Source organism: Glycine max, chromosome 13, assembly GCF_000004515.6.
Source record: "Glycine max cultivar Williams 82 chromosome 13, Glycine_max_v4.0, whole genome shotgun sequence".
NCBI classification, from domain to species: domain Eukaryota; kingdom Viridiplantae; phylum Streptophyta; class Magnoliopsida; order Fabales; family Fabaceae; genus Glycine; species Glycine max.
The window spans coordinates 44,046,217-44,072,793 of NC_038249.2; the positions used below are offsets into that span (position 1 = coordinate 44,046,217).

The window sequence follows — 26,577 nt, forward strand, 5'->3', positions numbered from 1 at the left end:
CTACTACATTGACAATTAATTTTGTAACAAATTTTTATTTTATTAACGGTAATAGACAACGGAAGTTAACATCTGGATAAATTTATCTCATTTTTTTTATAATTTAGGGAACTAAATTTTGAATTTTAATCTTTCATCTACAAATTTATCAATAAATTATGCATTCAGCAACGAGAGAATGACTATTTATTCATCTTTATTTCATAAATCTAACGACGAGCCCAGCCCAGCCCAGCCGATAAAAATACAAGCCCAATTAGTTTGGCTTTGTGCTGTTTGCTTGGTCGACGGTGTGAAAAACGAAAGAGAAGCTTGCGACTTGCGAATACGATTAACAAATAGTTACTTTGGTTCGTAATCGTGCTCTTGCAGTTTGAAATTTGAAGCACCCTTTTGTAGTTCTTGCTTTGTTGCTCGCATAAATTAATCCAACAAGTTGCAGTTAAGCTAGTTTTCGGCGAATCCAACAATGAGGAGGATATCAACTTTTCCTCCTTTCTGTCAGAGATTAAAACAAACAGGTTCTACTCACTCTCTCAAATGTTATTGTTCTTGTTGATTTTAATTTCCTTGTTTTTTTTTTTTTGTATATGAAGTGTCACCTGAGTTTGTTTGATTATGCAACCTATAATCCTATCTGATTGTGTGAGGTTTAAATTGAACTAGCAGAAAATGAGATTGCCCAAATGTTTCGCTTGCCTAATTCCCATGAAGGAAACCACCTTAACAATTCCATGAAAGGAGGACATGTGTTAAGGAGGGACCCTTATTCCCGGACATTGGATGAGAGGTTCATTAGAATTTTGAAAATATTCAAATGGGGACCTGATGCAGAAAAGGCCTTGGAAGTGCTGAAGCTGAAGGTCGATCCTCGCTTGGTTCGCGAGATTCTTAAGATAGATGTTGAGGTCAGTGTTAAGATTCAGTTTTTTAAGTGGGCTGGGAAGAGGAGGAATTTTGAACATGACTCGACCACTTACATGGCCTTGATTCGCTGCTTGGATGAACATAGGATGTTTGGTGAAGTGTGGAAGACAATACAAGACATGGTTAAAGGTTCATGTGCAATGGCTCCTGCTGAGTTGTCTGAAATTGTGAGAATCTTGGGGAAGGCCAAGATGGTCAACAGGGCATTATCTGTCTTTTACCAGGTTAAGGGTCGCAAGTGCAGACCTACGGCGAGCACTTATAACTCTATCATCTTGATGCTGATGCAAGAGGGGCATCATGAAAAGGTCCATGAGCTGTACAATGAAATGTGCAGTGAAGTGCATTGTTTCCCTGACACTGTTACATATAGTGCACTTATATCAGCATTTGCAAAACTAAATCGCGATGACTCTGCTATTAGATTGTTTGATGAGATGAAGGAGAATGGATTGCAGCCCACTGCTAAAATTTATACAACCTTAATGGGAATATACTTTAAGGTGGGTAAGGTTGAAGAAGCTTTGGGACTAGTCAAGGAGATGAGAGCACGGCGGTGTCTCCTAACTGTTTTTACTTATACAGAATTGATAAGGGGGCTGGGGAAATCTGGGAGGGTTGAAGATGCATACATGACATACAAGAATATGCTGAAAGATGGTTGTAAACCTGATGTGGTTCTGATGAATAATTTGATTAACATTTTGGGAAGATCAAATCACTTAAGAGATGCTATTAAGCTTTTTGATGAAATGAAATTGCTGAACTGTGCACCTAATGTTGTGACATATAATACCATCATCAAATCTTTATTTGAGGCCAAAGCTCCTCTTTCTGAAGCTTCTTCATGGTTTGAGAGGATGAAAAAAGATGGAATAGTCCCCAGCTCATTTACTTATTCAATTCTTATCGACGGTTACTGCAAAACAAATCGAGTTGAGAAGGCTTTGTTGCTTCTTGAGGAGATGGATGAAAAAGGCTTTCCACCTTGTCCTGCTGCCTACTGCAGCCTGATCAATACCCTTGGAGTAGCAAAACGCTATGATGTTGCAAATGAGCTATTCCAGGAGTTGAAAGAGAACTGTGGATGTTCAAGCGCTCGTGTATATGCTGTAATGATTAAGCATTTTGGAAAATGTGGGCGACTCAATGAAGCTATCAATCTGTTTAATGAGATGAAAAAACTTGGATGCACCCCTGATGTTTATGCTTATAATGCTCTCATGACAGGAATGGTAAGGGCAGAAAGAATGGATGAAGCTTTCTCCTTGTTTAGAACTATGGAAGAAAATGGTTGCACCCCAGATATAAATTCTCATAATATTATCCTAAATGGCTTGGCTAGGACAGGTGGACCAAAGGGTGCTTTGGAAATGTTTACAAAAATGAAGAACTCTACTATTAAGCCAGATGTGGTTTCTTTCAACACCATTCTTGGTTGTCTTAGCCGAGCAGGTCTGTTTGAAGAGGCTGCAAAACTTATGCAAGAAATGAGTTCTAAAGGATTCCAGTATGACCTCATCACCTACTCTTCAATACTTGAGGCAGTCGGTAAGGTTGATGATTGTAAAATGGTAGAGTCATGAGAGCAATCCGGTTTTACCTTTTTGACTGAGTCTGTCATTGATTATTAATCAATACCTTGAATTTTTTGAAGGTAAGGTTTAGGAACAACCATTGAAATTTGTGTATAATATGTTTCAAAACTACATATTAAAAAAATGCTCCACATATTTAGAAACCTTGAAAAATATAGTAGATCTCAATCTGAATAAGAAAGTATTGAGGAAATTTTTGTTTTAACAGTATAACTCCTTTTAATTTCGAGTAATGATACATCTAGAGACTGAGAATTTTCATTTTTTTTATTTATTTTGAGTAATGATACAAATACAAACAGATTATTTACACATCCTGTTTTTTGGTTAATTGAAGAACAATGAAATTCTGCTTAACTTTTTATTAGGTCAAAATTTGTAATGTCTACCCATACTCATGCTGTCATGCAACTTTCAGGGTAATTGACCAAAATGGGGTTGTTTTTCGAAACTAAATACCAAGATGGATGATTCAACTCTTCTCCTCCTAGGTGTCACTATTATGTAGAGTGTCACTAGTTCAAGTGACTAAGTGACTTGGTGGCGTCATCCTGAGTGATTTCATCCAAGTGGCATCAGACTGGAAGGTTTACTAGTTCCTGACTTAGTAATGTCACCCTGCATGCCTTCACACAAGTGGCGTCATATTGGGTGGCTTCACTTGATTATAGTTTATTACTACAAAATAACAAATAGCAAGCATATTTTTTCCATATTTTTTTAACTTAGGCAAAAAAAAATCACTTATGAACTAATTAAAAAAACAATAATATCACATATTTTGTTCTATAACGACGAAAAAAAAAAAGTAACTGCAAAAATTAAATAATTGAAACGTTATATATATATATATATATATAACAGAACTTACAAGATAAAAAAAAAACTAAAGCAAGTTTGACAACCAACAACAATCTCTGCAGCACCAAACTAACACTTTCACAACAGGAAAAAAAATTTTCAACAACACACTCACAGCAACTCAGCAACAATCAAACTTACAACAAAAAATTTCTCTGCAACAAAAGCTCCAATGCAAGAAGGTTGCAGTTGGACGTTGCATTTTATATCCAAAGCAAAGAGCCCGATGGTACTTTACCATATAGCAAGGACCTGGCCGGTGCCACCAAGGAAGAGCCAAGCAGCCTAGTGCCACCGGTTCACTCATTTAGGGAAGATGTGGTCAAAATTACACCCCTATCTTGTCACGTTTTTTTTCTAAGTCATTTTCTCAAAATTAACATTTTTTCAACTCGTGAAAGACTATCCAATCTTGGAGAAGCACGTCTGATTGGGTGAAGCCACATAGGATGACACCACCAAGTCACTCATTTACGTGAATTGGTGATACTCTGCATAGTGGTGTCATCCTGACGGAGAGAAGTTGACTAATGCCATCAAATCTTACGTGGCTTGAATCACTTGTTTTAGTAAATAATTTGCAAAACAATTCATTTTAGTATTAAGTTTCGAAAAACAACCCATTTTGGTTGTTGGTCAATTTCCCCAACTATCATTATCCTTTCCCTCTGTTTTTTTGCAACATATAGAGAGTGGACACAAGTAATGCAACCGTGGCGTTTATGTTGGTATGAACGATGAGTGATACACAACATTTTATTTGTTTCGTTTATCAATATTTATTATATTCTTTGCCTTAAGAAAAGGAACGTGCACAAATTCGAGTCGTATTCTAATTCAGATCCTCGTCGTGTTTAATGTTTACCAAATAACTATGGGAAAATGGTTTTTGCTCAATACTATAGACATGGCTGTGTTTTTTGGACCATCAGTAGTTCACTAAAATTAGTAGTTTACTTTTTTTTATAAGTTTTAAAAAACTTAAATATAAAATTGCATTTTAATCTTGCCTTCCTAAAAGACGAGAAAAGAACGTAAGCATAGTTGAATCGAAGGTTTCGATTAGTTAAAGATTGGTAGCAAAAAATAGATGGCGAAGACATTTGTTCAGCACATTAGAAATTCAAGAAGTTGAAACTTCCAAGCTTGGTCAGTCAATAATTATGAGAAGGAGATAAGTAGCAATTAACAATTTTTGTGTGTTCTAAATATTAAATTAAGGTACATCAGCAGTAATAAGAAAAGCAAAAGCCTTTTCAAGACATTGAATGACGGCTTCAATAAAGCCTAAACACTAACTTAGTATTTTCCTGAACAGGGCAGAGCATCAATTTGCAAACTTGTTACAATTAAAAGCTAGCATGGGACATGCCACATGCCCACATGGGTTCCTGCATCGCGAGGGGCATGTGGAGGGATAGCAGGGTAACTGTTGAGGTGGGACTTGGGAGGGAGAGGATAATTATGAACATTGTAGAACCCTGAATCTCGTAATCCACAACATGTTAAACTCTATGGTTCCTTTCCCTTTATCTCCACTATTTGTGGGGATGGAAAATATTGAAAAAGTAGTTTAATAAAAAACTATAGAGTACGTTTATACATTTCGGAACATGCTTTTCTTTCTGTTATTGGGAAGGAGGGGGAAAGCAAACTTTCCGTTTAGGGGTTTTTCTCATAACAGAGAATATGAGTTATGGGGTCTGTGTCCCTAGGTCAAATCAATTATTTTTCTTATCGCACCCTCTTTCATATTGTCCAAATTTAACAGATATCACACATTATCTGTTGAAGAAATGGTGGACAATAGCTTTTGTCGATGTTGTAAATGAATTTATCACTCTTCTTTATCATTTATCATTTGATAGTAGCTGTCTAATGTCTTTTCCCTGTCCTAATGATGCCCCCAACCAAAAAAGTATCCGTATGCATATGTCTAACCACGGATAGTTTTGACATATGTTCTTAGATAGGTTAAAATTTAAGACCTAAGATAATAACACTTTGCTTTGCCTTAAAGTTACTTATAAAGCCTTTTTTTAGGTCCGAAATTTACTTCCAGTCAAACCTAGAACCAGATATATCAATGTACTTCTCCATCTTAAAAAGGTGAAACAAGAAAATATATTGTTTTTTTTTAATATGAATTCAACTTTGGGGACTGGCCGAGTCATTTGATGTTATATATATCAAAAAGATGTAAAACCATATGAAATTATCTGAATATGGATCATAATATAGAGTTGTTCCTCTATGGCTAATAGATTGTAGGTGACTTTCGAATTTAAAGGGAAGTTGACCCCCCCCCCCCCCCCCCCCCTTTCATATGACCATTAAAGTGATGATGGGTTTGAAAAGAACGCCACGGAGATTACCAAAGCTGTAGAAACATTATCCATCTAAACTTTATGTAAACTTGGCCATAAATTGGGAATGAATCTTTTTGCATGAGATTTTTCAATAAAAATTGTTACAAAATGAACTGGGACCAATCACATGTTAAATAACCATACAACAAGAGCGAACTCAGTTTTTTTTTTATAAATATAAACAAAAAGACATAAATGTCAACTGATTCAGTAAGTAATTCATACTATCATCTAACATTATAATTATTCATAAATTGGATGTACCAAAGTCAAGTAACAGACCAGACAGGCATTGAGCACAATTCTGAACACCGTAACGATAACATAATTGGGGTATCCGGTTCTAATTCTAGTAAAATGCAACATTGCTGGCAAGAAGGGGCAAAATGCCTCAAATATGATACAACTAGCTGTCTAGTGTCTACATTGTTTGTTACACAACAATGAGAACTACAATGCATAAGACTTCAGGTACCATTCTCAGCAGAATCATCGTTGTCATCATTTCTCTGCTCTAGTTTTGAAATCTCACACCGCAGATTCTCTAAAATCTGCCTCTTCTGTGTTTCCAACTCTTTATGGAAATCCATCCTCATTTTTTCCAGTTCCACCATCTGCTGCCTTTTACTATTTTCTATCTTCTCATATATCTTACTGAATTTCTGAATGGAATCAGCAAGTAACCTGAAGGAAGAAGCTTCACCACTGCCCCTTCTCTTCTTTCTTTTCTTTGCTTGAGGTCCATCAGAACCTTCTTCACCAGTAGATTCTGTATTGTCAGGACTATCCCTCATTTCATCCAACCCATTTGCATGGTTCAAATGAACTCTGGGGTTCATAAAAACATACTCTCCTGAGTCTACACCACAAGAGAGACCAGCTTGTTGCGGAGGAGAAGCCATTAGCTCATCCATACTTTTAAAATAAACCCATTTGCAAGCTCCACCATCACTATCTGGAAATTTAGCCTTCTCTTTCTTGTATTTTTTCTTCAATGTATCCAGACGATTTCTACACTGAGTATCTGTCCTTTCAATTTTTGAAACTTGTGATACCATTTTTGCAATTTGTTGCCATTCCTCACATCGAAGACTCTTCCTTCCATGTTGAAGAAACCTATCACCCCATGCATCAAGAAGAACAAACGTCTCTCGCTCAGTCCAGTCAGTTAGTGAATTCCTACCACCAGAAGATGGTTTAGGAACTGAGGGAGCTGTAGCTGCAACTGATGGTGCTGGCACTCTAGGCGCAAGTTCATAGGTCGAAATCAAACTCTTGAGCTTTTGCTTTTTTGGGTGCCATTCTACCTCATCTTCATCACTCTTAGTGGGATAATAATCAATCTGCTTATTCTCTTCCGCCTCCTCCTCCTCATCATCATCATTTTCATCACCACCCCCATCCATGCCATCTTCTTCATCATCATCCTTTTGGGGAAGCTGAAGGTTGTTACTTTGATCAACATCAACCTCATCTTCCCCTTCTAACTGCACATGCTCTTCATTTTCATCATTATCATCTAGGGCATATTCAGTATCAACTGGGGGGGAATATAGAGAATTCTGATAACCATAACCATATGGGTTAGGGGGATACCTTGCATCATCCTCAATGCCATCCATTCAGAAACAGGTTACAGTTGCAATTTGCAAGGAAACTAAAGCTACAGACAGAACTAGTAGTAGTAGTATCTCTATCTCTCCTCTAAGGCCTTAACCAACAAATCAACAGACCCTCTTTGTGTATACTATATTATATTCCAATTGAAATGAATTGCATGGTCCTGGATTAGTTCACAATTATCTTTCTTATATGAATCGAATAAAATGAAATTAGGAGAAATAATTGAAGGAGAGAAACAAAAGCAATTGCATGAAATTGGAGGAAAATGAGGAGATTGTGATTACCTGTGACTGAGAGAACGGAATTTGGGGGAAATGAAAAGTGTGGAATTGCAAACAAGACTGTAAGAAACTGTCAATTGGCGAACCATCATCACAAGTTCCACAGAGATAGAAGTTGCTCCTTGCTAACGTGAGCCGGGTGGATGCCATAACTTCTTTTTTTTTTTTTTCATTTTTTTATTTATTTTTACTTTAGTTTGTTTGTTATTATTCCCTACCATACTTTGGTTCTTGGACGAATTGTTAAAACCAAGATCGAGATCCCATCTGTAGGAAAATTTTACGTCATGCTTCGTGCATGATTTGATTAAATTTTTAGATAAAAATATTATGTTACATCTTTAATTAATATTATTGGTTTTATTAAATTTTTACAATTAAATTTAAAGCTAAATCAATATTTGTAATTTATTAATTTATAAAATAAATACATTAAAAGATAAATTTTGCTTAATTAAACAATATACGATAAATTTGAATATAAATATATAAATTCACATAATATAAAAAAATTGGACATGAATGGGACATTGGAGTTGACCTAATAACAACATATTCGGATGATTTAAATGAAATAGTAGATTTAAATCTCATTATTATTATAAAAAATACAACATAAATATTCAAAATAATTTTAAGAATAAATAGTTAAATTCATCATAAAAATACGAAATACTTGATAAATTGTTTCATAAAAAATAAAAAATTTAAGTTTAATTAATAAATATATAAAAAGTATAATAAATTAGTCTTACAAACAACTTAATGATTAATTAATTCTTAAAATTTATAACTTAATATCAAAATAATCATAAAAAATATAATTTATTATCAAATTAATTATTAAATATTATAACTTAACATGATATCACAAATTTAATAATAAAATTAATTTTGTTTTTCATATTTAAGAATTAAATTTAAATTTTTTATTTTTCAAGATTAATTTATGGATGACCACACTTTTAGGAAATAATTTAGCTATTTATCCTAATTTTAATTTTAAATAAAAATATACCTATTTAAATTTGACCTTCATGTTATCTTTTGTGGCCCCATTCTCATTATTACGGTAAATTGGTCCCACGCAAAATATGAAGTTGTGGACATTGGTCTGTTACTTTTTGAACTCCCGCTCAGCTTTCTTCCTTTGTCCTTTTGTTTTGTGCCGACTCCTCCTAAAACAACCTCCTCAACAAGGAAGGCACCTGTCCAATTAATTAAAGTATTACACAAATTAAGAAGAAGAAAAATACTCATTGGTTCAGGAAATTTTACATTAGATTTTGTATATATTAATAAATAAAAAATTATTGTTGTGAGAAAACAGTTTTCTTTTTTGGAGCCTTGTAGATGTTTATAAGTTATAACCAGGGGTGGCAATACGTTAACCGACTTACTGGGGTTTACAATCTGATCTAAATAAAGTGTTTGGCATGACGTATTTAATTAAAATAGTAGGTTCAAACTTTTTTAAAAATCTATTAAATTAAATAGACCAGACTTATTAAAAAGTCTTTAAATATAATTAATTTTTTTTAAACTATCAGACTTTAATTACAATTTATGAATGAGTCTTGTTCTTTTATATTCTTTTATATGTATATATATATATAATAAATTTAAAATAAAATTTTAATTTAAACATTTATAAATTATAATTTATTCTTTTATATGTTTTTCTTGTGATTAATTTATTCTTTTATGCAATATTATAAAAGAAATGTGTATATATTATACAATACTCCCGTACAAGGATTATACGTATTTGTATTCTAGCGCTCAATGATGAGAGTGAGATGAGAAAGACAGAAAGAGAGAGAGAGTAGTACATCGGAAGACTCAGTGAGTTTACTGTTTCTCTGACTTTGATGCATGCAGGTTGAAGAGTGGAAGACGGTGAAAACTAAAAATAATAAAATTAAATAAAATTCAGAGTAAATGAAAAAAAGAAGAATGTGAAGAGAGTGATGTAGTGAGTAGTGAGTGTAAACAAGGTTTGGTCTTTGCTGCTGATGTTCATCACTGCAAGGTTTCCGCATTTGGGTTTCTCTCCGATTGAAAAAAGTAGGTGGCTTTACACTAAATTTGTCTGCTTTCACTTCTCACCAATCTGATGCATTCTTGGATTTTTTTTTTCTATTTTAAGTTTGCTTCTCCTAATGTGTATGAGTGGTTTCGGAGTTCACTGTATAGGAATGTGTAATGGGTTTTTATGAAAGAAATCTTTTCTTTTTTTGGGTAAATAATCAGAGACCCTTTTCAAGCTTTTGCTAGATTGCTCGATCAGATTTTGTTCTGGGTAATAACCAGATCATGTGTAAGTTGATTTCACTGTTGAATTTTGAGTGTTTGATGAATACTTTTAAAATAAATCTTTTGCAATCGCAACCAAGATATTTTATTGGGGTATGCTTCTTAGGAGCTTTCAAACTGTATCTATATCTATTACAGTTTCTTCAACCTTTTTTTAAACTTAATCCGTTTGTCAATCCTGATCACTGTTCATTCATTTGTTTGTTCCAAATTTGTTTTGAAGCATTATGTTATCAAGAATGTCTTTGGAAAAGCTTTTATTGGATCGTTTGCTAAAATTGTCATGAGATTCACCATTCTAAATTTATCAGTTCAGATGGAAATTTAGATTCTTTTATTGCTCTTTGTGCAGCAAATATAACTTCTATTTGGAATGGAAATTAATACTCACTCCGATATTAACTGAGTTGCAAAAATATCAAGAGATTTGCAGATTTCTTTTCTTTTTTTGGGCTAGAAAAAGCATTTAACAATTTACTAATATTTGTAATAATTCTGCTGCTCATCGTTGCCAAATTTTGCAAGTTTCATTTCCTCTTATAATATCTGTGTACTTGGGGGGGAATAGAAAAACAAAAATCTTTGAGTGGCTAAATCAGTAAGCAAATATTTCATGCATTGATTAGTTGTTGTGAACTTTGGTCATGATTCCTATTGTCTAGGAATTAATACAATGCTATCTCTTTAGCTTTTTGAATTTGATGCAGCAAGGAAATGATGATTTCATCCTTTTAAGAGGAATGTGACACTAGGATAATGCTGAAGAAGGGAAAAGGATCATATTTGGAAGATTTGTAATCCTATGGCTGATTCTTCTTCCAATTTCTCTTTACCTTGTGATGCATTAAGCCTAAGACAAAAGAGTTTCTCAATTTTCCATACCGGTGGTTCTAGGTTGGGGGTTGGTGCTAAAGGTTTGCCAGATTCTGAATCTGTTTGGAGCCCTACATCTCCTCTGGATTGCAGACTCTTCTCAAATCTTAGCAACCCGTTTAGTGCCAAGTCTTCTAGGCCATCATTTCAAACTGGGCATAAGAAGCAGTTTGATGGCAGTAAAGTAGGCCTTGGCATCATAAGTTCCCTTGCTAATGAAACCAAACTTAACAATGACATCCTTGCTAAATTTAAGAGGAAAGGCATAATTTTTGGACCACAGGTGAAAACTGGCATCCTTAAATTCTCAAACAACAACCAGGAATCCCTTGTGCCTTATTTGAAATCTAATTCCTTGCCAAAAAACTATGTAATTTCACTTCCTTCTGAAACCACAATTCCCAAATCTGAACTGGAAAACTTTGATGATGTCTCTGGAAAGAAAGATGACTATTGGGAATGCGAAGCTTTCAAAAGTACCATAACTTCTTTGCCTGATTCCTTTAGCCCTTCCTCATTGATCAACTCAACTCAAAACTCCAATTTGGGAATCAATGAATTAGGTGTTGGAAATAATGCATCTGTATTAATGAGTTTGCCTCAAGTGACAAGCAAAGTTTCACAGGTAGGTAATTCTTTGAAAATTAAATCAAATTCACTTCCAATATCCATTGATTTTAGCAAAGGGTGTATAGGCTCACTCTCTGCGAGAGAGATAGAGCTTTCTGAGGATTATACCTGTATAATTTCTCATGGTCCAAACCCTAAGAGAACACACATTTTTGGTGACTGCATTTTGGAATGTCACAACCATGACTTCACTGAGTTCAGCAAGAAGGAAGAACCTGCTTTCAGCTATTCTCAAGTTCCTTCATTTTCAGATGGATCAGCCCCTTATCCTTCTGACAATGTTTTGAGCTTTTGTTACTCATGTAATAAGAAATTAGTGAAGGAGGAAGACATTTATAGATACAGGTTTGTCCCAAGCATTTCTCTAAGCTACTGTTACTTCAGTTGTGTCAAAAGCATTAGTTGTAATATATTGTATATCTTGCAGAGGTGAGAAAGCATTTTGCAGTTTTGAATGTGGATCAGAGGAAATTTTGACAGGGGAGGAATTGGAGAAAACTTGTACTAACTCAGCAGAGAGCTCTCCTGACTCAAGTTACCATGATCTCTTCCTCACGGGTCTGCTTTTGTCCAAATAACATGCTTTCTTTTTACTTCGTTGAGAGATACTGTGAATAATTTTGTTTACAAACAGCTTCCTATGTGGATTTGTTTGTGCTATGGATGGTTGCAATGCAAAATTATGTAGTGTGCTGGTTGTCAACAAGAACCATATTTCATGGTTCAGTGAGTTATTATTGCCGGAATAGGCAGAGTTTTCTCCCTTCTGGTAACTCTTGAACATATATATGCATTGTAATTATCACTGGATGAGTTGATTAAAGAGGCTACAGCAGGCCCTTGCTTCTCATCATTTTCTTTTTACTTGCCTATCATTGCCTTCTACAGTTCTACCTTTGCTTAAAAGTTAATAATAATCATACTCCCTATTTGCCATTGAGATTTTTAACTAATCTAGTTTGTTTATTGCATTGTTTGGTCAGCAGATAAATTTGGAATGATAAATTTGTTCTCGTACTATGACTACATACATATGCCAGTGTTCTGCTTCCCAAATTATCATTTCTTCATTTTGCTGCTCTAGTGTGCCTCGTTGTCTCCAGAGCAGGGGCCTTACTCCAAAATTAAATTACATAAAATCATTTACCCTATGACATGGTTTCCCGGTGTTCATTGCCAATACCCGCATCTTATTTGTCAAATAATTTTGTTGGTGAACCTTGTAATTGATTTTGTTGATGTGGACCAACAGATTAAAATAGTAATTGATGAATCTTTGATAGTTGATGATTTGGAAAAAGCACCGCAAAGCAATTCTTGCCTCATTTAAAATTAATTTAATTAGAGGATTATTAATTTATTATTATTAGTTGTTACGTGCATGCTGTGTTTCTTAGCCAAGTATAGAAGTTGTACGGGTGTCAGCGTTGCAATGCAAATTGCCAAAAATGGGCTTTGTGGGCTACCAATTAGGCCTAGAGAGACAGACTAATAGCGACGTGCTTGGGTCATCAATCATCACCCACTCTGCATTTGCATTGCAATTTGCAACAGGAGTGGGGAGAGGACATTTCTCTTCCTCCTCCCATCATGGGACTCTAAGGAGGTCAACCGCAATTAACTTAAGTTTTATTTACTTCTTGAATGTAGAAAAAAAGTGTGAGAGATCATTTTATTATTAAATTATAATATTTAAGGATTAATAGATAATAAATTATATTTTTTTAAAATTAATTTAATATTAAGTTACAAAATTTAAGGATGTCATTAAATTATGTGCAAGATTAATTTATCATATTTTTTTATATTCATGAATTAAATTTGAATTTTTTATTTATGAGAAAACAATTTATGCTTCAGACTTTTATTAAGAACGAATTTGGTCATTTATTATTTTATTTACCTATGGATATAAGAGTCGTGTGTCATGAATAAATTTAAAAATCTGAAAATAAGACACCTAATGATATATAGAGATGGTTAAATGACTTATTTGATTCTTTATTTTATTTTTTTATTTAATTTGGTCATTTATCTTTTTAGAAAATTTATTTTGATCCTTTATGTTTTAAAAAAGAATTAAGATGATCATTCTGTGTACATTTAATATGGTTAGTGAAATAAAAGTATTGACGGTTAAAAATCGTCACAAAATCTAAGTTTGTTTATTTCCTTCCTTCTTCCCCCCCTTCTTCTAAGACCCAAGCTTGGTGTGTGACACCAATGTATACGTAAATCCCATGTGTCCTCCCACCACCTCCGATGCCATTGCATACCGTGCCGTCAATAGGTCCTCCTCTATCATCACCACCACGAGCCGCATTGTCAGTTTTTTCATATTCTCTCTCTTTTTTAAAAAAAAAAATTGTGCTTGCTTTTCACTCAATTTGGGCTTTTTTAGCTTTTGGACTATGGTTACTTAGGGCAATTGTGTTTCCTTTTTAGGGACACAAGGCATCATGCCTATGTTAGTGATTGATTTGTGAGAAATTAGAATCTTAAATGCATTTCACTTGTTTCCTATTATATATATGGGGTTTGCAAATATGTCTTTTAGGTCCCGATTGGATCACAATGTGGCGGTTTGTCATAATTGTTTCCATCTCCTGCTATTACTAGACTAGACTTAGTAGATCGGGTTGAATTGGACATGGTTGATTTCATCAATTTCCATCACGGCCAACGTTGGTGATGATGTTTTTTATTTTTGTTGTATGTTATTGAGTTGGAGATACACACGATGGAAGATGAGGAAAGGGGAAGGACAACGGATAAGAAGAGGAGGATGAAGGAAAAATAAATAAACTTATTTTGTGACGCTTTTAGTCATTAATATCTTTATTTACTAACAATGTTAAGTGTGTATTAACAAAATGATCATTTTGATCTTCTTTTTTTAAACATAAAAGATTAAAATGGATTTTCTAAAAAATAAATAATCAAATTAAGCTTAAAAAAAGATAAGTGATCAAATAGATTATTTGGTCTATATAGATTATAGAATATACGTATAACTACCGACTTCTAAAATAAATATGTTAAAAGTCATGTTTATCGTGATTTTTGATGTAAAATTTTATATTGATAGTGGGTAGAAATTAAATTCAAATATAAATATTCATATATTTTGAATAAGAAAATATAAACAATAAATACATGTACAATTACTTTAAAATTCTTCCAGTGTCATCTATCAATTTTGATTTGTTGAGTGTGATTTTTTTTAGTGAAAGTGGATAGAAATTAAACTCATAAATATGCATGAATTTCAAATAAAAATATAAAAGTGAATAAATAATGCATATATAAATAATGTAAAATTCTTTTATATTATTATTTAACAATAAATCATAATATATGATAAATTTATCTTACAAACCATATTAAAGATAATTTTTAATTAGTTCACACCTATAAAAAAAAAGAAGTATATTTTAGAGGATAAAACTCACTAATATTTTAGAAGATAAAAATGCATTACTAACTAAAATACACTGATAATTGTATACTGTAAAATACGATATTGTTGTTTAAATGTTTTCAATCTTATAAAATAATATTCAATAAAAACATCTCAGTTCCAAAAAAAAAATATTCTCTTTTTATGAGTTCTTGGCTCTGTTCAAAATCTTACAAGTATACGTAAATTGTGTGACATATCTTCTAATGGTGCTATATTCAAAAGCAGAATGGAGCTCTGTAATTTGTTTTTTACTTCTTGATTGATCTATAGATGTGTAACTCTTTGGTCTTTCTCTGTGCAGTTGTATTGGTAGTTTTACTTTTTCACTATAATTCCTTTAAGTAGGGTGCTTTCTAGCCAGTATCATATAAGAAGTCTTGCCAATTGTGTGCGATTATATGATAAGCATGTGCACATTTCTTAGTTTGCCTTAATAACGATCGTAAGGTTGGATGTCATTTCTTCATTTCACACGTTAAAAATGATATTACTAATATTTAAGACACTTGACATACTTGTATGCAGGCTAAAATTCCTCATGTTTACTGTTCATTGAAGCCTGTGCTGCTACTAATGTATCTGGTATTTGTCATTTGTGAATTGTGACCCAAAATCTGGCTTGGCTCTCTAGTGGTTTGCTCCGGGCTCTTTGCATTTGGCAGTGTCTTTGGGCCTCTTCTTGTAACCATGACTAATTAAATTAAATGCTATTATCAATATCTTCATCCATAAAATCTTGCTAGTATTATCATCATTGGGATTTAATTATGATGATAACTTTTTAAAAGGTCCAATCACTTTTATGAATGAATATAGTCTAGTAAGAACTTGGGCACAGTTTTTACTTTCAAAAAAGGACCCGCCGCTATGTTGGAATGCTGAGAAAAGCCCACAGGACGAAGGAGGCCAATGGGGAAAGAGGAAAGAGATGTAAAATGCATTACGAGATTTGAATTTACCCAAGAAAAATCATGGAGACCCATTATAATATATAACACCTAGAGTGAGCCAGAAAAAAAAAAGAAAAAAATATAGATACTGATATAATTTATGATTTGATAGAAAAACAAAGAGATAGATAAAAAAAATGAAAAATATTAAAGAAATATTTAAAATGATAAAGTATTTTTGTATTATTACTCTTTACACAATTTTATTATATCTAGTCATCAAGTCTTTTATACTACCTTTATCTAAAAAAAATGTCTTTTATACTACCTTCGTGGATTAATTTTGTGGCAAAAATGTTGTTTAAAAGAAGAGATGGCCATTTTTCCATTCTTTCTTCTTAAGATTATATTCTTCTAATCATATTTTGAACTCAATTTTTCTAGACTAATAAGGTTATCAAACATGTATCGGATTCTTTTCCCTCTCTAACAAGAAGCAAAATTGGTAAAATAGCGGAGAAACTATAAGGAGCAACATCGGCAGGGCCATCAACCTGAGGTAAGAAACACGCTTCTAAAAGAACAAAGTCCTTGATTTTGAAGGCACTCCTTTTTCATTTTTACGGGGTAATATTGTTTTGAAGGTTTCTACTAACAGAAATTAGACTCTCCGGAATTTAAACAAAAGTATTCATCGCAGGCAAAAATATAAGGTTAGAGAGTTTATCCCCATATATAAGTCCTTGAACAACATTGATGGGAAATCAAGGCTGAGCTTTCCAGATTGATGAAATGTCAGTCACAGCTTCTCCCACTGTGAGATAGACTCCTTTTAATCCAAAAGAATCCAAAATGTTTGACTTATGCAATTTTTCCATCACATTTCCAACAGGATTTGCCAGCACAAACTGCAGTAGCCAATAATAAATGTAGAGGTTAGAAAACAAAATAATGGGTAGGGTAGTGTTTTAGGCATTTTGACATCTCAATCAGTGTCTGTACCTCAAGTGATCTCTTCTCCAGCATCTTTCTAAGTTCACATAAAGTGTCAAGCCCACTTGTGTCTGTGGCTGTGACAGCTGACAAAAAAGAATATTATTAAGTCAAAATTTTAGATAACTAATGTTGTAGGTCCAACGAAAATAGTATGTACCTGTCATGTCTAAAATTATGCACTTCAATGGAGCTCCATTATTAGCTTTTATATGCTCTTCCTCTTCTCGAACCCATCTCAGTATCCTGTTGCAGGAGAAGCTCTCAATCATATGGAATCATGGATTCAAAAGCACCATACTGAGCTACATTACTGAAATAGCATTGACCTACCTTTCTTGAAGATAAGTTGAGTTAGCAAAATAGATTGGAGACTCAACAGCCAAAATGAGAAATGAAGGAACTCTTAAAGCTTTTTTGTATTGGTTTATGTTGTGGAATATTTGTGTTCCTGGTATATTCCCCAAAACCAAAGTGTTTGGTCGAGTGACATGAAGCAGGATCTTGAGGACTGATATGATAACCTGAAGATTTTGACCAAGTCAGCTGTTATTTTTATGGCAAAACAATTGCATTATCATGCTATTATATTTTAGCTTTGTAAATAACAGGAAGAAAAAAAATTAATGAATTAACAGCTTACCGCTATACCAAGACCTAAAGGCACTGAAATGAACAGAACCCCAAAAAAGGAGCACAAACAGGCCAAGAAATCAAGTTTGTCAACCTTCCACAATTTATATGCAGATTGATAATCTATTAGACCAATCACAGCAGTGATGATAATGGCCGCTAAGACAACATTTGGTGTATAGTAGAAAAGAGGCATGAGAAACAGAAGTGTCACTAGAACAGCTGCAGCCATGATTATATTTGAAACTGTTGTCTGTGCTCCAGCATTATAGTTAACAGCCGATCGAGAAAAGGATCCTGCAAGTATATTTGACACATAAGAATGTATGTGTAGACTTTCTCAAAATCAATGCTTCTTATGTAACTAGGCATATGATCAAATTAGAGGAGAATTATTACCCGTTGTAACATAACATGAAGAACAAGAGCCAGCTATGTTCATTAGACCAATGGCCATCATTTCTTTGTTTCCATCCACCTGGTAGTTCTTAAGTGAAGCAAATGTTCTCCCTACTGCAATTCCTTCCTGTCACATAAGAAAATTTGGTGGAATAAGAGTGACAGTTAAATGAAACTACATAATATGATATATTTATGTCTTTAAACAAATAGTTATGATGAATTTATGAGAATGCAAATCAAAGATTTTTTGTGACCAACAGGGCAATTACAGTGAGAGATAAGATCCCTGTGATGATGCCAGTTTTGATAGCAAGAGCCAAGTAAGGACCATTGAAGTATAACATGTTTGCTGATGGTGGATTAACTCCCTTTGGTAAGTGCCCAATCTGCCAGAGAATATACATAGAAGTAGTTATTAGAAAAATAAGTTATATTTGTGCATCTCTTGTGTGTTGAAAAAAATCGATGATCAAATATATGTCTTAGTGTCTTACAACTGAAATTTGATGAGTCTTATTTCTCAGAAGAAAGACTAAAATGGTTGACAGAATAACTGATGTCAATGGGGCAGCTGCTGAAACCCAGAATAGTTTTGGTTTCCTCAAACTCTGTTGCAATGATTAAGAACTGTGAGATCTTAGGGGTAAAAAAAAAAACACAAGAGAACAGTAAAAGCAAATAACAGTATACTGTATAAATGTGTTTGTGCAAGATAGAGAAATTTACAATGTGCCTTGTTGTCAGCAAGAAGACCAGGAAGCCGAATCCCAAAAGAATGGTTTGCCATGACCACTGCAAAGTTGCTCAAATATGTTAGTGAACATGCACGTATTTACGCTTACATTCACTAGGCCAGGTACCGTTCATTTAAAAGTGACCCTTAATTAAGAGCTATAGAAAGCAAGAAAAATTAAAGATAAAACTTTTTTTGTGATTCTCCAAGAATTTTTTCTTTCTTTAGGAATGTGATTCCCTAATATAATACTGCAAGAAAACATATTTTATAAAAATAGGTATCCTTCGCTTGTCAATCTTGGAGTGCAATGATAGTCTATATTCTTAATAAAAGAATCAGTTCTATCAGAATGCTTGAAAGGGTTGTGTGGTGCGGGAGAGTTATTTTCTTTTCTAGGTAGCTTTGCTAGACCTTTGAAAGAAGCGAAACAGTAGCCAGAAAAAATATCAAAACAATTTTTTTTTTTTGTGATTGTAATTTTAATTATATTTTACTTTCTTAACTTTATTCGCATTTCAAAAAGCATAACTAAAGGCTGTTTTTGAACTATGAAATCAACTTGATTGAATAATTTCTAAAACATAAATAAAGAATGTGTGAATTTAATTTCTCACAATAAGTTTTACCTCTTTTCAGTATTTTTAATCATTAAAAAAATAGAAATGATTTGATTCAACTTAGAAATCATTTTCATGTTTAGTATTTATTATAAAAAATGATATTTAAATTAATTTATACATCAAGTTACATATTTGTAATATATTATTAGTAACTAATAATTTATTTTATCATCTTTTACTTCTAATAGAGAGGTAAAGATTTAATTACTATAGATAACTATATCAATTTCAAAAATTAAAACCATACACGATCCACTCTAATCGAACTAAAAATAAATAGATGTCTATTTGGTGTTTATAACTTTTCATGTAACTCCTTCAAAAAAAAAAAAACTTTTCATGTTAAAAAATCATTGATGAAATAGTTAAGTCAGTAAAAAAAATGGTACAGTGGTAAAATATTTGATTCCAAGCAAACATTGTTAAAGTAAATCGCAATTAGATTCGAATATTCGATGCTCATGGTGGAGCTCTGTACCTCGTGTCTTTGCTTGAAAACAGAGATCGTTACTGGAATTATTTGCATCTTGCTGGTAAAGTGCACTATTCCAAGTAAACCTTTCAGCTGCTGCAGTGACACAATAATGGCAGCACCGCCTGTGAATCCAACCAGCGTTGCCTTCGACAGAAAATCAATTACGAAGCCTAGCCTGTGTGTATACACAACCAAAAGCTTATTTTAATCATAAAATATAACTAGCCAGTAAAAACAGCCTGTAACCATAAATTCTTCATCTTCAACTTTACTAAAAAAAATTTTTTATTAGGAAACTAATTTAGAAATTTTCACTTCTCAAAACACCTTTACACCATTTATTCAATCATAATTTGTTGTTAATCCATGATTTTAAAGTAATTTTTATAAAAATTAATAAATTTATGTACATAATTAATTGTGATTAAATGTTGACGTATATGTTTTTTTTCAACTTTTATATAAATATTTATAGATAAGTTAAAATTAGTTTATTTTTTTGGGTGTGTTGAATTAACTAATACCTTAATATACCCAGAGAAGCTTGGAATACACCAGCAAAGAAAGTGGCGGTGAAAGCCAATCCCAGATAGAGAATAGGTTCTTGAGTGTAAGAAATTTTATCACTTAACATTGATCCCATGACCAAAGACGCAATGGAAACAGGTCCAACACCAAGATGTCTAGAACTTCCAAGCAGCGAGTATATCAATGGGGGAACAAAACTCGAATCTGCACCATATTCAAACCATTTCAACCGTTACTTTCCCCCACAATATTGAAACGTCCATCGTAACATATTTTCTATTTTACTACAATAACTCAATTCCAGGCAACGCGGAAACGACAAATAAAAAAAAATACTAACATAATCCAAGAATAGGTGGCAAGTTGGCAAGCTTGGCATAACTGATTCCCTGCAAAGAACAAGAGACAAACATTGAAACTTTCAGACGCGTTAACATATGATGTAAGTACGTTTATGTTAATAATAAAAGAGTTTGTGAAATGTTATGTTTGAAAGAAAAAGAAAAAAAAAAAGTGAGACTCCTACTGGGGTGTATGAAAACTGGCCGAGACTAGAAAATTCACATTTAAGACGCAGAAGTTATAATTATGTTAGAAACATGAAAAATCACATCTAAAACATTCAATCAAACACGCTATATAAGAAAAAAATTAATTAGTGAGAAAGAATTTATATACAAGTTTTTAAAAACTGACGAAAGTTTTTTTTGATTATAGTACTAGTTGAAAAACATGAAAAACCACGTCTAAAACATGCAATCAGACATGCTACTAGTATATAAGAAAAAGTAAAATTAGCGACGAAACAATTTATATAGTACAAGTTTAAAAAAATCTGACTAAAATTTTTGTGATTATAGTACCGGTTGAAAAAACATGAAAAATTACATCTAAAACATGCAATCAAGCAAGCTATATAAGAAAAAAAGCAATTTGGGTGGCTAAATGTTGTGAACCTGAGGAATGGCGAGGCTGGCAATGGTGAGGCCAGAGATGAGGTCAGAGCGGAGAAGGGTAAGATTGTAGTTTGGGGCCCAGTCGAAAATGGGGAAGAGATACTGAAGTGCGAGGAGGAACTTTTTAAAGCGAGTTTGGTTCTTGAAACGGTGGAGAGGGTCATCTGGGAAGAAGATTTCGGAGACTCTGTGCCTGAGTTTGTGGAGTGTGGTCTGGTGTGGTGGCAACTGCACTGCATGGATTTGCATTGTCTCCTCGATGGCGCTATCATGGCTAGCAAAGTGTTCCACTCTGTTGGAGTTCACACCCATCGCTCTCTCTCTCTTAAAACACAATCACAGCGTTGATGCCAATTTATAGAGGACACACTTCAACTCATTACCGCTCCAGTCTCGACGCTTGTCTTGTAGGGACATGTCGGTCACTTTATTCCCTATAATCTTCCACGGTTATTACTACTCATCGCGCTCAACTATTTTTTTTTTTACTTTCAGTTTCTTTGACTAATTTTTATTATTAATGTCATTTAACTAATATTAATCTATACTAATTATAAATTCAATACTCTATTTAGTGTCCACATTTTATTTGAAAGGTTTTACTCTTAAATTCCTCTTTAAACTTTTAATTTTTTCCCACTATTTTTTATTAACTGTATTTAACTTTTGTTTTTTTTTATTTATTATTAAAAAAATTATAGAGGCACGCTTCCCCTAGTTGGTATGATATCGAACAAAAAGAGATATTTTTTAAAAAAAAATCTTATGTGTTTTGGATAAAAATGGTCTATATAGAGAATCTCTATGAATGTAAGTTCGACAAGTACTATATATGTGGAAAGTGAATTTCAATTTGTATTTCTTTGTTTCCATTTTGGGTAGATTGTCTTGGATATTGTTTGGATGTCATATAAACAAATTAAATGGAGATAAAAAGAAAATCAAACTACAAATATATTGCTGGCCCTTAAGTGAGATAATATTGGCCAATATAGATATGTAATGATAAAAAAGAATGTCCAATATAGATACTCCATGAATGTAAGATTGACAAGCATATAAGGAAAATGAATTTAAATTAATATTTAGTTATTTACTCCACTTTGTTCATGTTATGGATAAATTCATTTTATTAAAACTAATATAAATTAATCTCTTTTCTTGATGAGTAAATTATAAAAATATAAAAAAATTACTTTTTATCTATAAAAAATAATTTAAAATAGTGTCCCAATATTTAAAATTTAAATTTAAATCAAATTAAATTTAAAATAAATTTAGGTACTTATAGTATTTTAAAGGAATAAACAATTATAAATGAAGAATCCACGTCTACTCGGTAACAATATTGTACTCTCATTAGAATGTTAAGGCAAATTGTGTCATTGTCTTATTATTATCTAGTTCCTTCAACTAACTCATGTCAATGATTACATATACGACAAAAAACTTTTTGTGGAAAGTAATGTAGGAGTAGTCCAAACTTTTTGCTATTAACATTTATTATCTCAATATTTATCTCCAAATTACGAAGAGGAAAGTAACTCGTGTGGATCTTAATATTATATAACGTACATAAAAGAACCACACTTACAAAATTACAATATTGCACTCTCATTAGCATGTTAAGCCATAACATGCCGTTGTCTTATTATTATCTAGATCCTTTGACTAACTCGTACAAATGATCACATTTACCAATAAAAGCTTTTTGTGAAAAGTAACGTAGAATTAGTCCTGATTTTTTGCTATTAACATTCATTATTCCAATATCTATTCCCGAATTGCGAAGAGGTAAGTAACTCATGTGGATCTCAATATTATATAATGTGCATAAAAGAGTCCACACTTACATAGTTACAATATTGCACTCTCATTAGCATGTTAAGCTACAACGTGCCCCTGCCTTATTATTATCCAGTTCATTTAACTAATTCGTGTCATTGATCACATGTACAACAACATCTTTTTGTGAAGAGTAACGTAAGTCTGGACTTTTTATCATTAACATTTATTATCCCAATATCTATCCCCAATTTGTAAATTGGAAAATAACTCATGTGGGTCCTACTAATTCAAAACTAATCACTTTCGTTGGAATGTTAAATCATAACATGTCAGTGCCTTATTATTATCCGATCTCTTTTAATTAATTTGTGTCAATGATCACATGTACAATAAATTTTTTTTTTTGAAGAGTAACATAGGTTTAGAGTTTTTGCTATTAACATTCATTATCCTAACATCTATTCTCAAATTGTGAAGAGCAAAAATAGCTTATGTGGGTCTCACTAATTCTAAATTAATCACTCTTGTTGACATGTTAAGCCACAACATGTTAGTACCTTGTTTTTATCCGGTTCCCTTCAATCCAAATTTTTTGCTATTAACATTTATCATCCCAATATCTATTCCTAAATTTTGAAGAAAATAAATAAATAATGTGAATCTCACTAATTCAAAATTAATCATTCTCATTGACATGTTAAGCCACAACATGTCAATGTCTTGTTATTATACAATCCCCTTTAATTAACTCGTGTCAATGATAACATGTACAATAAAAACTTTTTGTGGAGAGTGATGTAGGTTCATATTTTTTGCTATTAACATTCATTATTTCAATATCTATTCACAAATTGTGAAGAGAAAAATAACTCATGATTGAATTCTAGTAATTCAAAATTAATTTTCCAAAGCATCACTTAAAACAAATACACACTCGTTACTTTTGTCTTTGATAACTTGTTTTCGTCTAAAAAACAAGCAGAGCCTTAAATAAGACCCAATGATTTTACAGTATTTAAGATTGTTTTTCTATTATCCTCAGTGATCTTGCAATGTAATTGTTAAAAAAATCATTAAATAACAAACAAGCTTCTTAATTTAATAATTAATTAATTGAAAACTTAGGATTATGATTGGTCTTCTAAAATGTTAATATATTGAGAAATTATTCTCTAACTTTTGACTAAAAATACTTGAGTTCACCTAAAAAAATATCAAGTGAATGATTAGGAAATGAGAAAAGTGATATGTGCATAATCTATTGACAATTTTAGAATTTTATTTAAAACAATCTTACAATAACAACAACAGTATCAAGAGAATTGCTAATAATATGCTCTCTAATATATTATTTTAAATATGTTTTTTTTTGTTATGGACTAAAATTAACCAAAAATTAAAAAAATTACGTGTCTTACTTTTTATTTAATGAGTTTTATTAATAATTTTATAATTTTTAACAATTTTAATTAATTATAAAAAATGTTAGAAAGAGTATTATAGAAATGTGTTATTAGCCTTTAATTAACAACAACAATAAAATAATAATAATGGGCATGAAAGTTCATTTTTTATCTATAAAAATCAAAAACATGTATCGAGATATTTCCAATAACTCATACATTTTACTCAATTAACTGAGACAATTCTTCTCAAGAATATAAATGTTCATATGATCCTTTAGTTGTGCACCTTTCATTAAATCCTATTTTTATGCATAGGAAAATTATTCATGAAAACCTCATGGTAATAGATATATAAAAGAAAGTAATGAAAGATAGCAAACTATAAATGAAAAGTGATGTGAGGTGAAAAGAAAAAAAATATAAGGAAAATTAAGTGATAAAAAATTATGTATTTTTTATTGTTTAATTATATATTATTATGTATAATTATTTTGTTAACTTTTAAAATAATTATTTAAAATTAATTATATCAATAATAGTTTATTTAAGTGATGATTATTTTATATTGTCAACAAATAATTATTAAACTCGAAAAGTAATAAGTGTCAATAATAAGATGTAGCAGCCTTCGGAAAAAAAGATGTAGCAGCCGTTGGAATATTGAAATATGATTACTCTTATGGTTATGGGCTTATGGCACAGTATAAATTCCAACCTTGCGACTGCATTGCACTTTTCCCTTATTTTACCCATCTTTTGACTTAATTTCCTCGTTAATTTCTCCATATTTTTCCATAAACAGTAGAATGGCATATTTAAATTTCAACAACGCACATATGTAATGATATCAACTAGAAAAGAAAAATATATATTTTTTAATGTAAAAGTGATAAGCTTTATAACCTGAGTCACTCTCATTCTCTAGTCTTTGTAGTCACCAGGTGAGTGAACATCATCCCCTCAATCCGTGTTTCAGAAAAAACTTGGTGTTTAACAATAGTCACGAGAGTTAATTTTTGTCAGAAAAATATTAAGATCAATTCTTAATTTTTTTTTATCAGCGAAAGAATTAAATTTATGAATTTTTTTCTTTTTTTATCACTAACTCAATCTTATAATTTTAATAAGAGTAAAATTAATTAACCTTATCTTAACCAAAATCCAGTTAGGCAATAAAGTTGCACAAAAAAACTAACATATACTTTACAACATGCATGTACTGTGTGGCAGAGCAGTTTGGCTATGGCAAAAAGAGTTGTTCCTCCCGTTTCATTGTGCCGACAGTGCCGTCGTAAGCATAAGAAAAACGTATTTTTCTGGTCAAATTAAGTGCTTGTTTGTTTCCTACCGCAAATGGAAGGTGGGAAGAAAGAAAAAATTGTTTCCCTTGCGAAAAATATCTCAAGTAGCCAAAATATTTCGATATTGATGTTGTAAAATCTAAAACAAACAAATTTAAAGTAGTTATCTGAATAAAACAATACAATGGAGATACGTAGTTCAAACCGAATAAATAGAATTCCACTTTGGGCAAATTTTAAAAATTGGGGTAATTTTTTTAAAAAAATTATAGGAATGAGTAGATTTTGAAAATATTACAAGGTAAATTTTCTTAAAAAATACCCCAATTTTGTAAATTTGCCTCCACTTTGTCTATACTGTTTCGTAAATCCAAAAAACTGTTTCTTACGTGATTTGGTTTTTAACATTTTTTGCTTATTGATGCCTTTTCTTTTATTTATTATGTGTCTATAATAAATACATAAAATAAGGGAAAATCCATCCTATTTATATTTTATTATTAAGAGAAAACAAGAGGAAAAAACATAAAATGAGATAATTAATATAACGAAAATTTTTAAAAAAAATTATTAAAATACGTTACTACAAGAATATTATAAATCAATTTTAATTCAAGGCCCTTCCATGGGAGGAAGAAGTGAATGCATGCTAGCTCTAATTAAAAATCAAGAGAAGGATAAAGTTCTCCATATTCTCATTGTTCTGTAAATGCATGATGCATGCTAGCTCTAATTAAAAATCAAGAGGTGCCTGCTCTGATCATAGTTGTCTTCTACATTCTTCCTCACTCCAATTCTCTTTTTCTTCGGATTCAGATTCAAAATAAGGGTCATTAAAAAAAAATAATTACGTCTTGCTTTGTTTGTTGAGCAAGTTGAGTACAAATAACAACATTTACCTGGTTTTA

The 26,577-nt window shown here is 32.1% G+C and overlaps 4 protein-coding genes across 6 annotated transcripts; 2 read left to right on the forward strand and 2 right to left on the reverse strand.

Annotated features, from left to right (window-relative positions):
• The first annotated feature begins 202 nt into the window (after nt 1-202).
• On the forward strand, nt 203-2,618 carry LOC100793425 (pentatricopeptide repeat-containing protein At3g16010). The gene is made up of 2 exons (XM_003542056.5): nt 203-521; nt 670-2,618. Exons 1-2 carry the CDS (start codon nt 470-472, stop codon nt 2,511-2,513), a joined length of 1,896 nt encoding a protein of 631 aa, XP_003542104.1. The 5' UTR covers nt 203-469; the 3' UTR covers nt 2,514-2,618.
• A 3,369-nt stretch (nt 2,619-5,987) lies between these two features.
• LOC100814194 (trihelix transcription factor ASIL1) lies at nt 5,988-7,870 on the reverse strand. The gene is made up of 2 exons (XM_003543600.5): nt 7,663-7,870; nt 5,988-7,538 (listed from the first exon to the last, which is right to left on the reverse strand). The coding sequence occupies exon 2, from the start codon at nt 7,375-7,377 to the stop codon at nt 6,223-6,225; it is 1,155 nt and encodes a 384-aa protein (XP_003543648.1). The 5' UTR covers nt 7,378-7,538; nt 7,663-7,870; the 3' UTR covers nt 5,988-6,222.
• A 1,576-nt stretch (nt 7,871-9,446) lies between these two features.
• LOC100793953 (FCS-Like Zinc finger 10) lies at nt 9,447-12,338 on the forward strand. 3 transcript variants are annotated; one of them, XM_006595078.4, is made up of 3 exons: nt 9,447-9,726; nt 10,683-11,823; nt 11,906-12,338. In XM_006595078.4, the coding sequence occupies exons 2-3, from the start codon at nt 10,778-10,780 to the stop codon at nt 12,054-12,056; spliced, it is 1,197 nt and encodes a 398-aa protein (XP_006595141.1). In that variant the 5' UTR covers nt 9,447-9,726; nt 10,683-10,777; the 3' UTR covers nt 12,057-12,338. The 3 variants fall into 3 exon arrangements, with proteins under 3 accessions (XP_006595141.1, XP_006595140.1, XP_006595139.1); XM_006595076.4 differs by having other exon boundaries at nt 9,448-9,726; nt 10,664-11,823; XM_006595077.3 differs by having other exon boundaries at nt 9,447-11,823.
• Nucleotides 12,339-16,426: 4,088 nt separating this feature from the next.
• Nucleotides 16,427-21,513, reverse strand: LOC100815251 (probable sulfate transporter 3.4). The gene is made up of 13 exons (XM_003543602.5): nt 21,175-21,513; nt 20,559-20,607; nt 20,215-20,422; nt 19,694-19,865; nt 18,586-18,651; nt 18,354-18,467; nt 18,129-18,245; nt 17,857-17,983; nt 17,468-17,754; nt 17,158-17,348; nt 16,985-17,070; nt 16,834-16,910; nt 16,427-16,739 (listed from the first exon to the last, which is right to left on the reverse strand). Exons 1-13 carry the CDS (start codon nt 21,484-21,486, stop codon nt 16,596-16,598), a joined length of 1,950 nt encoding a protein of 649 aa, XP_003543650.1. The 5' UTR covers nt 21,487-21,513; the 3' UTR covers nt 16,427-16,595.
• Nucleotides 21,514-26,577: the final 5,064 nt, after the last annotated feature.